The 14647-nt window shown below is 44.3% G+C and overlaps 1 protein-coding gene across 1 annotated transcript; it reads left to right on the plus strand.

Annotated features, from left to right (window-relative positions):
- Window positions 1-1870: 1870 nt before the first annotated feature.
- On the plus strand, window positions 1871-13985 carry LOC123756463 (uncharacterized). Its single transcript, XM_045739639.2, has 3 exons — window positions 1871-2066; window positions 11068-12967; window positions 13587-13985. The coding sequence occupies exons 1-2, from the start codon at window positions 2049-2051 to the stop codon at window positions 12172-12174; spliced, it is 1125 nt and encodes a 374-aa protein (XP_045595595.1). The 5' UTR covers window positions 1871-2048; the 3' UTR covers window positions 12175-12967; window positions 13587-13985.
- The last annotated feature ends 662 nt before the right edge of the window (window positions 13986-14647 follow it).

Raw genomic sequence — 14647 nt, forward strand, 5'->3', positions numbered from 1 at the left:
ACAGGTGTCCTTGTGCTTGCGCTTCCTCGTGGCCTTCAGCAGGTAGATGAAGGTCTGCCAGATGTTACTCAGGTCGACGGCCATGGGCAGCACTCCCGTTGCCGTCAACACCGATATCTTGACGAAGGTCAGAACCAGCAGCAACACCTGGAACACCGACAGCTTCCCCAGCTGGAAGCCCAAAGTGTTCGTTGGAGCGAGAGTGACCGTAGCGGCAAGCCCGTGAGCCGAGTCCTCCAGCACCGACGCCAGCAACAACACCCACAACAATGACATATTAGCCTTCATCGTCAGCGTTGTGTTTAGTCTCACCAACACTGTTATCTATGGTGGGATCAATTATAATTCACAAACTTTAAAACCCACGTCCTGATTCATTGTCTTCAAATATAACAAGCAAACATTTGTAATTCAAAGGATGGAGTGAGACGTTCAACCCGTCCTCTTAAAAATAACGTCACTTTTGGCTCGTATGCGCGCTATGGCCAAATTTGGACGTAATTTGAAATGAAATCGACTCACAAAAGTGACGTTCTGTTCCGTTTTCTATTTGAGTCGTCCGGCGTACACGCAGAGGTTATAAGAGGACACTTTAAATTAACGTTTTTCATAACGTTTTGAAACTTTATGAGAATTTCCTGCCCACCTAACCTATCAGAGGACCCTTAACTTACTGTTGTTGAAAAAAAAAATCGCAAATTTATTTTCATTTTTTTTCAATTTCAAATTACGTCCAAATTCGGCCATACGGGCAAACGGCCAAAAGCGACGTTCTGGTCACACACAGCACCAACGTCCAGTTCGATCTCCCCAGCAGCACAGCGAACACTGAGGCAGCTGCTCCCATACACACCAGAAACCCAAGCATACTTAAGGGGAAATTTTGACAAAATATGTTTTCCCCCATATGACCAAGCACCCGCCGTCTCGTCCATCAACACCAAATACTTCAGCTTTCTCCTGCAGAGTCGAAAATTAATTGAATGAAATTAAAATGTAATCGTCGTCATATTGAGACTTACCAGTCCCAGTTAGGCAATATGACAGCCATCAGTCATATTGGACAGTCACATTGCCTATCTTCTAGGCAGTAAAGGAGTGTGCGATGCAGAGACACACAGTGGTTCGTGAACTAGGTCTGGGTGTGCTAGTGGCCCCACAGGGATTATTTGAAAACTCTAAATATTTTGAGCTATTTTGGAGCTAGCTTAAGAGCTATTCTTTAATGGTTAGAAGGTTAAGTTGCATAGATACTAGAGGGAAGTAAGGTAATGGTGGAAGGGAAGGTAGGTGGATAGAGGGAGGGAGAGAGGGAGGGAGGGAAGAAGGAATAAAGGTGTATCAGGATGAGAAAGCACCCTTGACCACCAAAAGGAATCAGAGCAGATCCAGTTTCTAAACCCAAAATATGTTGGCTGGCGCTGTGGTCCGTACAGACAGCGGGAGGCTGGCGGCCTGCAGGAGCCGTCCTCCTCTTTACCTGCTCCTCCAGTCATTATCATTACTATTAAGACCAATAATAGTAATGATAATGACTGGAGCAGGTATCATTACTATTAAGATCAATAATAACTGTATTGTGTACACAGCACCGCCCCTGTGTCAGGTAAGTCCACTACAGAGAAAGAGAGAGAGAAAGAGAGAGAAAGAGAGAGAAAGAGAGAGAGAGGGAAATATCACCGGTCCCCAACACGCGTGAAATTAAAAGTTGTGACCTTCGGGTCCGCCCCGGAGCCCCACAGGTCTACCTGATAACGGTCCAGGACAGTCCATGACAGTCCGGGACGGCCCGGGACGGCCCGGGACAGCCTCCTTCCATACACACGCGTGCCGGGTGTCTAGGGGTTCACTCGCGTTATGATCACGTACTTCCTGCAATAAATGGCACATTTATGAGCTAAAGATTTATGTTGGAACTCTCCCAAGATAAGAGATTATCATAGATAACCGTCGAAGACGCGCCAGTCACACGAGGGACGTCTTGGGGCGAGCACCTGTCTCAGTGTGTGTCTAAGGAGTCCCTGTCTACCAGCATTAACCCGTCAATTATGCCTCTCCTGGCTAAGGTGAGTATACTGCCTCGGTCGGCTGGGATCCGGTCGTCCAGCATATAACGCTCCAAGGGACCCCAATTACGATCAGTTTCTGAGCCTGGTTGCACATGGTGCGTACGAAAGCTGCTCTTAGCGTTGATTTCAATAGATTAAAGGTGTCTTCAAGCAGCTTGGTTATGCAGGAGCAGGTCCACGCGTATATACACACGACTCGTGTCTGGTCACCGCGTACTCACTCACCACAAAAGACCAGTGAATCGCTTTACGGGTTCACCATAGCCCGTGCTACATGGACACTTCGTTCTGAGTAGCTAAATCTGAAACAACAACAGTGAACCGCTGAAATTAATTGCTAGGTCTGTAACCCCCCGGATAGAAAGCCAAGCACTGGAGTTATGGCCTCAATATCAGTCAATATCAGTCAAACCTGGCTTCGGGCCGGGCTTGATGAGTAGAAGCTTATCAGAACCCCATCAAGAAAGTATATTAGATGCTGAATATCTGCATTTAAGCAGCTGCCTAAACTTCACTAAGGGTCGCATAGTGTGTGCCGTGATCCAGTTATGTGGTAGCGAAACATGTTTATCTCGCTAGACGCCTCGTCACACGTAATCGGCAGCTTCCATTGGCAAACCTGTGATGCATGATAAGGTTATTCTCTAGAATACGTGAGTTAATAGATGTAATTACAAGGCTCCACACCGTCAGGTGTAAGGGTCTCTTGGTGGCTGGACAGTCAATGGTGTTGTGTTTGAGAGCGTGACCCCAGTTCCTTGACGCAGAGTTTACACCTGGAGTGATCAGGGTGAGGAGAGTCGCCACCTGTCACGGTAGACCAGCAGGCTTCTGGCAACCGCTATGTTCTCCTGTCTCGTACACGTTTTGATCCGCCTATATACGGTGTATGTTTGAATGTATGTATTTTTGTATGTATGTATGTATGTATGTATGTATGTATGTATGTATGTATGTATGTATGTATGTATGTGTGTGTGTGTGTGTGTGTGTGTGTGTGTGTGTGTGTGTGTGTGTGTGTGTGTTAGCTCTTCCATCCAACCCAACCACTTGGGCTGGACGGTAGATCGACGGTTTCGCTTCCTGCAGGTCGGCGTTCAATCCCCCGACCGTGCAAGTGGTTGGGGCACCATTCCATCCCTCCCCGTCCCATCCCAAATCCTTATCCTGACCCCCTTCCAAGGGCTATATAGTCGTAATGGCTTGGCACTTTCCCCTGATAGTTCCCTTCCCTTCTACGCCAAAGGGTATTTTTTCCCCCATTATTTGTATCAATATGAAAATCTCCGTCACGCTTATAGGTTATACAACCTGAATGTCTAGTCAAGATACCACAGCCGGTGTTGCCACTACACAATATTTAGCGAGCATCAGAAATATTGCCGGAACAACCGTGGACACCTTCAAGAGAAAACTAGATTGTTTCCTCCAAGGCGTGCCGGACCAACCGGGCTGTGATGGGTATGTGGGCCGCTCCAAGCAACAGCCTAGTGGACCAAACTCACACAAGTCAAGCCTGGCCGCGGGCCGGGCTTGGGGAGTAGAAGAACTCCCAGAACCCCATCAACCAGGTAACCAATCCACAACACGACTCTGTATACACGGGAGACATCTCCCGTCACGCAGGGTGCAGTCGCACCTCCACAGATCTCCAGTATCAGCTAATGATACTGGTAATGGCTCAAAAGGGCCACCACTTACGGGCTATTCATGCCCGTGCCACCTTTTGGGTGGCTTAATCTTCACCCCCGCTGGCTGCCTCATTCATCCACACTCCCCGGTAAGCGTACAACGTAAAAGATTATTCGGGAGATTCTTGTTGCCAAGCACAGCACGTTATAGTAAATACGCTCCATTATTTTCCACCGAGAAATATCAGCTTTGGAATGGAGACAGATGATAAGGACAAACTAATAATAATAATAATAATTCGGGGATTAGGGAGGGTGTAGGGGGTGGGCGGACCTTTGACAAGCCGCCAGCTTCCTGTCCCGTCGAGGCCACCACAGGTGTAGACCATAGGTCTAGGGGTAAATTCAGGTACAATCTTGACTAAAATGATACAAATAATTTGCTCAGTAAACTTTCCACCAAATCAAATTATAATTACCACAGAACTAAAATTAAAAAAAAAACAGTTTATGAATATTATATATACTTTCACTAATGGTGCTTAGTGAAAGGGCAAATAATAAATATTAAAATTAGAACCAGAAAATTATTAGTTATATTTTTTTTAATTCTTGAAATAACGTAATTCCTAGAAAACAGTAAAGATGCAACCCCCAGTGGCCACCCGTGGCCGCCCGTGGCCACCCGGGGACACCCGTAAACACCCGTGAACACCCGTGGACACCCGTGGCCACCCGGGGACACCCGTGGCCATCCGTGGCCACCCGTGAACACCCGTGGCCACCCGTGGCCACCCGTGAACACCCGTGGCCACCCGGGGACACCCGTGAACACCCGTGAACACCTGTGGACATCTGTGAACACCCGTGAACACCCGTGGCCATCCGTGAACACCCGTGGCCACCCGGGGACACCCGTGGCCACCCGGGGACACCCGTGAACACCTGTGGACATCCGTGAACACCCGTGGCCATCCGTGAACACCCGTGGCCACCCGGGGACACCCGTGGCCACCCGGGGACACCCGTGGCCACCCGTGAACACCTGTGGACATCCGTGAACACCCGTGAACACCCGTGGCCACCCGTGAACACCCGTAGCCACCCGTGAACACCTGTGGACATCCGTGAACACCCGTGAACACCCGTGAACACCCGTGGCCACCCGGGGACACCCGTGGCCACCCGGGGACACCCGTGAACACCTGTGGACATCCGTGAACACCCGTGAACACCCGTGGCCATCCGTGAACACCCGTGGCCATCCGTGAACACCCGTGGCCATCCGTGGCCACCCGTGAACACCCGTGGCCACCCGTGGCCACCCGTGAACACCTGTGGACATCCGTGAACACCCGTGGCCATCCGTGGCCACCCGTGAACACCCGTGGCCATCCGTGAACACCCGTGGCCATCCGTGAACACCCGTGGCCATCCGTGAACACCCGTGGCCATCCGTGAACACCCGTGGCCACCCGTGAACACCCGCCCGTCACGTAAGGGCGTCTGGCTGGCGCCAACTGGATGTGGTTATTTAATTTAGTGGTGGCGTCACCCATTGATCTACCTGACAGGGATATTCAGCGCTGGACTACAGCCCAGACTCGTATCTGATGATAATCCCGTGTCAAGCTAACAACGGGTGTTGAACGGTTCTCTTGTATGGCCTCTCGCTCGCTAATCAAACCATTTCATATTAACCACAATGTTACAGTAATCCATTGTGTTCTTTTATTTTAATCCAAAGTAGCTTTTATATAACTGCGAGTAGGTGTACACAGAGATATAGGAAGGAGTGGTCCTGGGCCGCCGAACCCCTCCTCGTTATCACAGGATTTGAACACAAATGCAAAACACAAAGTTTGATTCGACGACCATAAAATAACTTGAGACACGCGTATCTTTAAGACTGTCAGCGGAGTTTCTTGTCTCGGGAAGCATGACTGAAGGGGAATGAAAGCCTTAATTTCTAAGTGCAAATGCAACCAATCCTTGGGTTATGCTCGTCCAAGCTCCAGCCTGTAGGATAAACATTCCCTAGATGAAAGTAACCCAAACACCTTACCTAGGCCTAACTATACATACACCCACAATATATAATATTACAGCACCGTTACTGTGTCAGGTAAGTCCACTACGGGCTCACCATAGCCCGTGCTACTTGCCCCGCTCCTGTGCCAGGTAAGTTACGGGCTCACCATAGCCTGTGCTACTTGGAACTTCTTCCGAGTAGCTGAATCTATAACAACAACATATAATATTAATTAATACTTGAGAAAAATCTGTTACCATACCGTTTGAAAAGGTCCCACTGTCAGGTGGTTGTCTGCTGAGATTAATATTTACCTAAGTCAATATCAGTCTCATAGCTTGGGTTGAGAAGGGAAGGGAACTATCAAGGGAAAACGCCAAGCCATTACGACGCTATAGCACTTAGAAGGGACCAGGATAAAGATTGGGGAGGGGACGGGGGGGGGGAGGAATGGGGCCCAACCACTTGGATGATTAGGGATTGAACACTTGGATTGGATGAACGAGCATTTACCTATTGTTTGTGAGGCTGGGGTGGCTAGTGACTTCACAGAGATAAGAGAATAAGTCGTAATAACGAGGCTAATAAATAATCCAACCCACATATGGAATGGAAGTCAGGACGGGCATTACCAAGGAGCCTTCACGTGGAAATAGTTTCCTGTCTCTTTACTGCACATGTTAAACATTTATAATAGTATAATGTTATATTGATAGTTTACACTATGTAAACCCATGAACCTGAAGCCTCGTGATCTTGCAAGCCCAGGTGAGAGAGGCTACCCAGGATCTAGTGGATGTAAACAACTTTACAAGATAATCATGGCAAATATATATATATATATATATATATATATATATATATATATATATATATATATATATATATATATATATATATATATATATATTCAGTTTCCAAGATCATTCTGTCTGCATCCGTTTCCACTACCGCTCACTCACAGGATGGGACTGGGGGGGGTTCATTACCACTCACAGGATGGGACTGGGGGGACCACTACCACCCACAGGATGGGACTGGGGGGACCACTACCACCCACAGGATGGGTCTGGGGGGACCACTACCACCCACAGGATGGGACTGGGGGGACCATTACCACCCACAGGATGAGAATACCTGTATGCACAATAAACGAACAAAATCACAATCATCACTCTAGTAGCTCCCTTCAAGGTTGTCACCTCTGCAGCTGTTATCACCTGGTTCAGTTTGTGTATATCTTGAACAGAGGGCTGCTAATATGTTGTATGTATTGCGGTAATGTGAGATAAGGCCTGATAAGAAACATTATTCAGATAACGTTAATATTAATAATGTTAAGAACTTTAGAGGCGGCATTATTGAGTGACATACAATTGACAATGGCTCCAGGGATATTGGGGAGGGGATGGGGCACACACTTGTTTTAAATGTAAGAGTTTTTATTATTATTATTATTATTTTCTACCACAGACGTGGCCACACATTTACAATGCTAACTAGCATATATACATTTTCTTCTGTCCTCCATGGACAGGGTGAAAGATTTGTCAAACATACAGTTCAGAGATTTATTGAACCACAGAAGGTGATCGTAGTGCCTTTAAAATGTTTATAGCCCACAGTCTTGTGTCAGTAATTCGACCCCGGGGGTTGAAGGGGGGGGGCGGACCTCTAAATAATCCTAAAATATACTGTATGTGTGTAACCAGGCTGCCTGTCCCCTGATACAATGAATTATTAATATATTATCAACAAGGGCGACAAAATAAGGCGGAGTCATGACTGAGTATTCAAAAGGATAAATTGGTATAACAAGCGGTATATGAATTAACTGGTCAGAATATCGATACAAAAATATAAGACGAATAATGGATGCAAATTAAATAAACTTAGAACAAATTTAGTTAATGAGTTAATGATGTTTTGGAAATTGGACTGTAGATTTATAGAGCAGACAGCTGGGTAGTATAATAGGCGTGGGGCTCGCTGGATTGTTTTAAGAACAAGTTAGAGAATATACATATATAATGGAATTGACTGATCATTTGTATGCGGGAAATCCACAGAAAAATGGAAGAGAAGTCTGGTGTTGACAACGACCTTCAATCAGCCAAAACGTCTATCTTCCTTTTCTCTGTGGATTTTCCGCATATATATGTATGTATGTATGTATATATATATATATATATATATATATATATATATATATATATATATATATATATATATATATATATATATATATTATTAAATATGACCGAAAAAGTAAGATTAATAATTCTAACACGAATTTTCTCAATCTTTCGTACATTACGCTTCACTGTTGGAGGTAAATCAAAAATCACTTCTCCAAAATTCATTTTTATTTCTAGTCTGACGCGACACGGGCGCGTTTCGTAAAACTTATTACATTTTCAAAGACTTCACAAATACACAACTGATTAGAACTTGCGTTTCCCTGATTTTATATCTACATTTGAGTGAGGTGGGAAGGGTGATGTGGCATTACATTTGAGTGAGGTGGGAAGGGTGATGTGGCATTAACACAAGACAGAACACTAGGGGATATTAATAGGGTATTAAAAGTATCAACACAAGACAGAACAAAAACAATGGGTATTGAATAGAAGTGTTTGTAGAAAGCCTATTGGTCCATATTTCTTGATGCTTCTATATTGGAGCGGAGTCTTGAGGTGGGTAGAATATAGTTGTGTATATATAATACACAACTATTACAACTAGTTGTGTATTATATAATGAATATATAATACATTGTGAGTTTTCATTCGCATATAGTCCTGGGGACCATTCAGGCTTGTTCGCATTTGTGTTCCTCATGTGTGCCCCAAAGAATGAGGTGATTTGGTGAAATGCTATGCCCAAGATTACCATCCGAGTTGCCGTCGGGGAAGTGGCTCAAATAGCCTCGGCTATCACTTCCTTTTGACGGCCGTGATGGTCAAGCGGATTAAGGCGCCCTGTAGTTACCAGTTGCGTTGTTTCTGGGAGTATGGGTTCGAGTCACTTCTGGGGTGTGAGTTTTCATTCGCATATAGTCCTGGGGACCATTCAGGCTTGTTCGCATTTGTGTTCCTCACGTGTGCCCCAAAGAATGAGGTGATTTGGTGAAATGCTATGCCCAAGATTACCATCCGAGTTGCCGTCGGGGAAGTGGCTCAAATAGCCTCGGCTATCACTTCCTTTTGACGGCCGTGATGGTCAAGCGGATTAAGGCGCCCTGTAGTTACCAGTTGCGTTGCTTCTGGGAGTATGGGTTCGAGTCACTTCTGGGGTGTGAGTTTTCATTCGCATATAGTCCTGGGGACCATTCAGGCTTGTTCGCATTTGTGTTCCTCACGTGTGCCCCAAAGAATGAGGTGATTTGGTGAAATGCTATGCCCAAGATTACCATCCGAGTTGCCGTCGGGGAAGTGGCTCAAATAGCCTCGGCTATCACTTCCTTTTGACGGCCGTGATGGTCAAGCGGATTAAGGCGCCCTGTAGTTACCAGTTGCGTTGCTTCTGGGAGTATGGGTTCGAGTCACTTCTGGGGTGTGAGTTTTCATTCGCATATAGTCCTGGGGACCATTCAGGCTTGTTCGCATTTGTGTTCCTCACGTGTGCCCCAAAGAATGAGGTGATTTGGTGAAATGCTATGCCCAAGATTACCATCCGAGTTGCCGTCGGGGAAGTGGCTCAAATAGCCTCGGCTATCACTTCCTTTTGACGGCCGTGATGGTCAAGCGGATTAAGGCGCCCTGTAGTTACCAGTTGCGTTGCTTCTGGGAGTATGGGTTCGAGTCACTTCTGGGGTGTGAGTTTTCATTCATATATATATATATATATATATATATATATATATATATATATATATATATATATATATATATATATATATATATATATATATATATATATATAGCACCCCACGCCGGGGATTTTTTATTTGCTGTGCCCAATGCAGCCCTGGGAACTCGCCTCAGTCATGACGCTCTCCGCATTGGAGTTGCCCTTCGCCTTGCCGCCCCCATCCTCACCGAACATAGGTGCATCTGCGGAACTGCGATGGCAGACCAATATGGTCGTCATGGTCTGGTATGTCGTAAATCACAGGGTAAAATTGCAAGACATGAAGAAGTCAACGACATCATCAAGAGGAGCCTCGCCACAGCCCGCTGCCCGGCACAAAGAGAACCACACTTATCCAGACCTAACGACCCTCAGAAGCGCCCTGATGGGGTCACCTTGCTACCTTGGAAGAATGGTAAGCAAGTGGTATGGGACTACACGTGCGCTGCCACACTGGCCAGTACCTACCTCCACTACAGCACACGTGAAAGCGGTGGTGCTGCTTCTTTCAGGGAATCGCAGAAAATTATTAAATACAGAGGTCTAGCACACTGCTACAGCTTTGTTCCGATTGGCTCGGAGACCCTCGGTTCGTGGGGAAAATGTGCATTGAAGTTCCTGAAGGAATTGGGGGACAAATTGATCAGCGCTACAAAAGACCAGAGAGCAAAAAGTTTCTTGTTCCAGCGCCTCAGTGTTGCGATTCAGAGGGGAAATGCCTGTTGCGTCTTGGGCACTAGTCCAACTTCAGAGGAATTCGAAGAAGTGTTTGACTTGCAACAATGATCGAACCCGTCTGTGACATTCATCAATGTTTCCCATTGTTGTGTTCTTCAAGAGATCCATAACCTTTAAGCACCTTTTTGCATTATTATTTTTGTATCAACCCATGTATATCTTGTAACCATCAAATGCATAATAAAGCACAACAAATATTCAAGAAAGGGGGTGGTAGGAGAAAAAGATATATATATATATATATATATATATATATATATATATATATATATATATATATATATATATATATATATATATATATATATATATATATATATATATATATATATATATATATATATATATATATATATATATATATATATATATATATATATATATCGTACCAGATACTACTTGGCTTAGTATGCAAGGCTCGACTTTCCTAACAGACTAGAGTGATTTTTGTTATTTTCAAATATATATTTTCAATTGGTTTATTTGAATTAGCATTATTATATTACGTTAAGAACATGAATTACTAATCTAGTTATGTTATGTTAGGTTAGGCATGGCTAGGTTAGGTTAGGTTGGGTTGGGTTAGGTTAGGATAGGTTAGGTTAAGTGTTTCCAGGAAATCTGTTCCATAGATAGCACGTACCTTCCATGGGCTTTCTGCAGTCTCCATTATTTTTATGTTCTTATATTTAAAGACTAAATATGATCTCGGTGAGTGATAAAAAGCGTTTTTTTTTTCTGGCAGATGGTGGCAGTGTCTCTTGCTTTGCTCGTGCGGCCGCCCCGCCCTCTAGCTGACCAACCCAGGCTCAAGTACAGAACAACTTTCCTTAACGTCTTCACCAGCTTCAAAATCTCTGTGTCTGGAGAGCAGAGTCTCTTGCCGTCTGAGAAGGATCTGTTGTTGAAGCATCTGCCTAATAACAACAGTATTCTGCCTGTCAACTTGTGCTCTCCACATTTTCAGGCGTGTATAATTGATCAGCAGTCGCGAGGCTTGCACAGCAGCTACACGTCGCCAGGCTTGCACAGCAGTTATATATCGCGAGGCTTGCACAGCAGCTACAGAATATTGGGACGTTGGAACTCACGTGTTAATGGCTCCTGTGTTGTGGTCATCATCAGCTACATGGAGGACACGGAGTGTGGCTGCTCGGATGGGTCTGCACATTTCGATGGCACTCCTCTCTACGATCAATTAATAAAAGACAAAAGTCTTTCATGGAATATATCAAAACACATGAATGTAACACAAGAAAGCTGCCTTACCACATTTACACCGTCAGAGGGTCTGAGACAGAGCAGTGACTACCACCACACCTTGCAAGTTCCTCTGGACAACAAAGGGAACAACTTCTTCCGTCTGAATGTATGCACCAGTGACGAGGTCCGCTGTGAGGGAGGCACAGTCGACCTCTTGGACACCCACTACAGTAATATAAATGTGACGCTTGATTCAGGCAAGACAACTGTAGGTCTTCTCGTTCCAGAGAACAGCTGCACTTGCTCCGAGCACACCCACAGTTACAAAAACCTCAGCAGTGCACTAAACGATCTTTATATTAACATCAGTATTTGTGGAGTCCATATAACTAGAGACACTCCATATAATATCGCCAGTGTGCTTCAAAGTGTAAAAAATCTAACCAGTGAAAAATGTAAAGTGACTAACGGAAATAAAAATTCGAGCAGAATGTACCCTCAGGACCCAGAGGTTATAAATAATATTTTAGAAATATTCAGTGAACCTTCTGGAGAACCCAACTACTTTATTGTTTCACATAAGGCTTTGAGGCCCTTATTAGCAACAGTCATTATATTACATTGCATTATTTATGCTTGTCATATCTGAAGATACTTTGTCATCGGTTCAAAATTATATGCATATTTAATTCTGAATCACTGCATGCATTCAAGGGCAGAACTTGGACCAGGCCAAGTCATAATTATCTCTATTTATTTGACTTAAAACTAAAAAGCATAGAGATCTGTTCATTTGTGTTGGTGATAACCGAAAGTATTTATACGTTAATCTCAACCTGGGAGCCAAGAGCAGCAGATGTATGGCAGGAGTCAGTGACAGTTACTGACACCAGACACTCACATGGCTTGGGCTTGCTTCTTAAGCTTTTCTTACCATACCTAGATGACTGGTTAGCGGAATGACCACTGTGCCTCTTGACGTCGTTGACCAAGCTGACTGGTACCTTCTATGTGCTGTTTGCGTCCCCTCTGGTGTTATCAGGGGTTCCTCCCCTCTGGTGTTACCAGTGGTTCTTCCTCTGGTGTTACTAGGGGTTCCTCCACTCTGATGTTACTAGGGGTTCCTCCACTCTGATGTTACCAGGGGTTCCTCCACTCTGATGTTACCAGGGGTTCCTCCACTCTGGTGTGACCAGGGGTTCCTCCCCTCTGGTGTTACCAGTGGTTCTTCCTCTGGTGTTACTAGGGGTTCCTCCACTCTGATGTTACTAGGGGTTCCTCCACTCTGGTGTGACCAGGGGTTCCTCCACTCTGGTGTGACCAGGGGTTCCTCCACTCTGATGTTACCAGGGGGTTCCTCCACTCTGGTGTGACCAGGGGTTCCTCCCCTCTGGTGTGACCAGTGACCAAGCTGGAGAGACTGACGGAGACAACTTAACGAGGCGAGTTTATTAATTTTATTAACTATAATTTACAATTAATGGACAATTAAAATGTTTAACGAATATTTTAAACAGAACATTTGGATCTGAAGGTTTGATTTTGCAAAATTACCATTAAACCCTACATGGCCTATTAAATATTAATTATCGTGGCACAAGGCCTTGATATTTTAAGATATTTATAAATATTAAACTAAAATAAACTTATTCAGTATAGAGGAATAGTTAAGGGTGTTTCAGGTGACCCGGAGGTTAGCCCATTTCTCGGTGTATGTTCATATATATACAGTGTATATATGTTTATAGAGTTTATTTTAGTCCTGAACTAAAGTAAACTTGGTCAATAAGCTATTAGGCGGCCTTAATAACCCTCCAAAGGTCAATAATGGACCATGAGACCAACACCAAACAACTTATAGGGAAACAGACTGAAACACCTTTCAAGTTCTCAGTACTGTGAAAGTTTACTGGCTACTTGTTTTATCAACGGTATTGTCACATTTTCTTATTATTTCAATACGTGAATTATATGTTTTGAAAAAATTATTATTATCACTTGAAAATATATTTTGGCGCACAGTTAAACTGGTTTTTGTGTGAAAAGTAAATAATTTTTCAGGTAATAGTGAAGCAACCCACGTAACCCTGCAGCCAGTGGGTATGTGCTATATCCCAGCAAGCAAAGCATGCTCCAGTAACCTTCAATCAACGTTGGGTCAACGCCATTAACGTCATCATTGTTGGATCAACGTTGGAAAAACATCATCAATGCTGATACATTATTACATGAAGGTCGTGTGCCCAGATTTACACTACGGACTGAGTGGGGTAAAGAGTTAAAAAGTCATTTGTATATACCTTTCTAAAGCGTTTGTATAGGTCGTATATGAGTTTTTTTTATATTTATTGACATATCTATTGACGATTTTCCTATTTAATTTGTACAAAAACAAAACTGCACAGGAACTTGTTAAATTCTTAATAATATGTTGGATGTTAAAGAAAATATAAGTCTATAGCATGTGGAATAATTTAGGCCTGCTCTTAAGAGAATCTGGACCCCTGATAAACCTAGACCAGTATAAACCTGAATCAGGATTAACCTGGAGGAATTGAGGCAATAAGGACTCTGGTAGGAACTTGGGGTGCCAAAGAGATGGAGAAACGGATCAGGACTGCGCATGGTGATGGAGGGCTGGGGAAAAGTAGTGTAATTACCTAAGTGTAGTTACAGGATGAGAGCTATGCTCGTGGTGTCCCATCTTCCCAGCACTCTTTGTCGTATAACGCTTTGAAACTACTGACGATCTTGGCCTCCACCACCTTCTCACCTAACTTGTTCCAACCGTCTACCACTCTGTTTCCGAAAGTGAAAGTAGTGTGTGAGACTGGGTGCAGTAATGTCATTTCTATGAAGATTTCAAGGCAGCAGACTATGGAGGGGCAGGAAACAAGTGGTGCTTCAAGTCGAGAGCACTGTTTTCATTACAACAAAATGATTATGGGGCAGATCAAAGGGTTAAGGGGATTGACAAGCATGGGTGAGACATAGTAATAAATGCCTAACTTCTGAGAAAGGGATCTTGTCATTGTTTAAGGTGGAGGACAAACTAATCTGTTTTAAAGTGAAACTAGGACTGAAAGAATGCAACATGAACACCATTGCAATTAATGCACCTA

The sequence above is a fragment of the Procambarus clarkii genome, chromosome 25 (assembly GCF_040958095.1).
Source record: "Procambarus clarkii isolate CNS0578487 chromosome 25, FALCON_Pclarkii_2.0, whole genome shotgun sequence".
In the NCBI taxonomy this organism is placed as follows: Eukaryota; Metazoa; Arthropoda; class Malacostraca; order Decapoda; family Cambaridae; genus Procambarus; species Procambarus clarkii.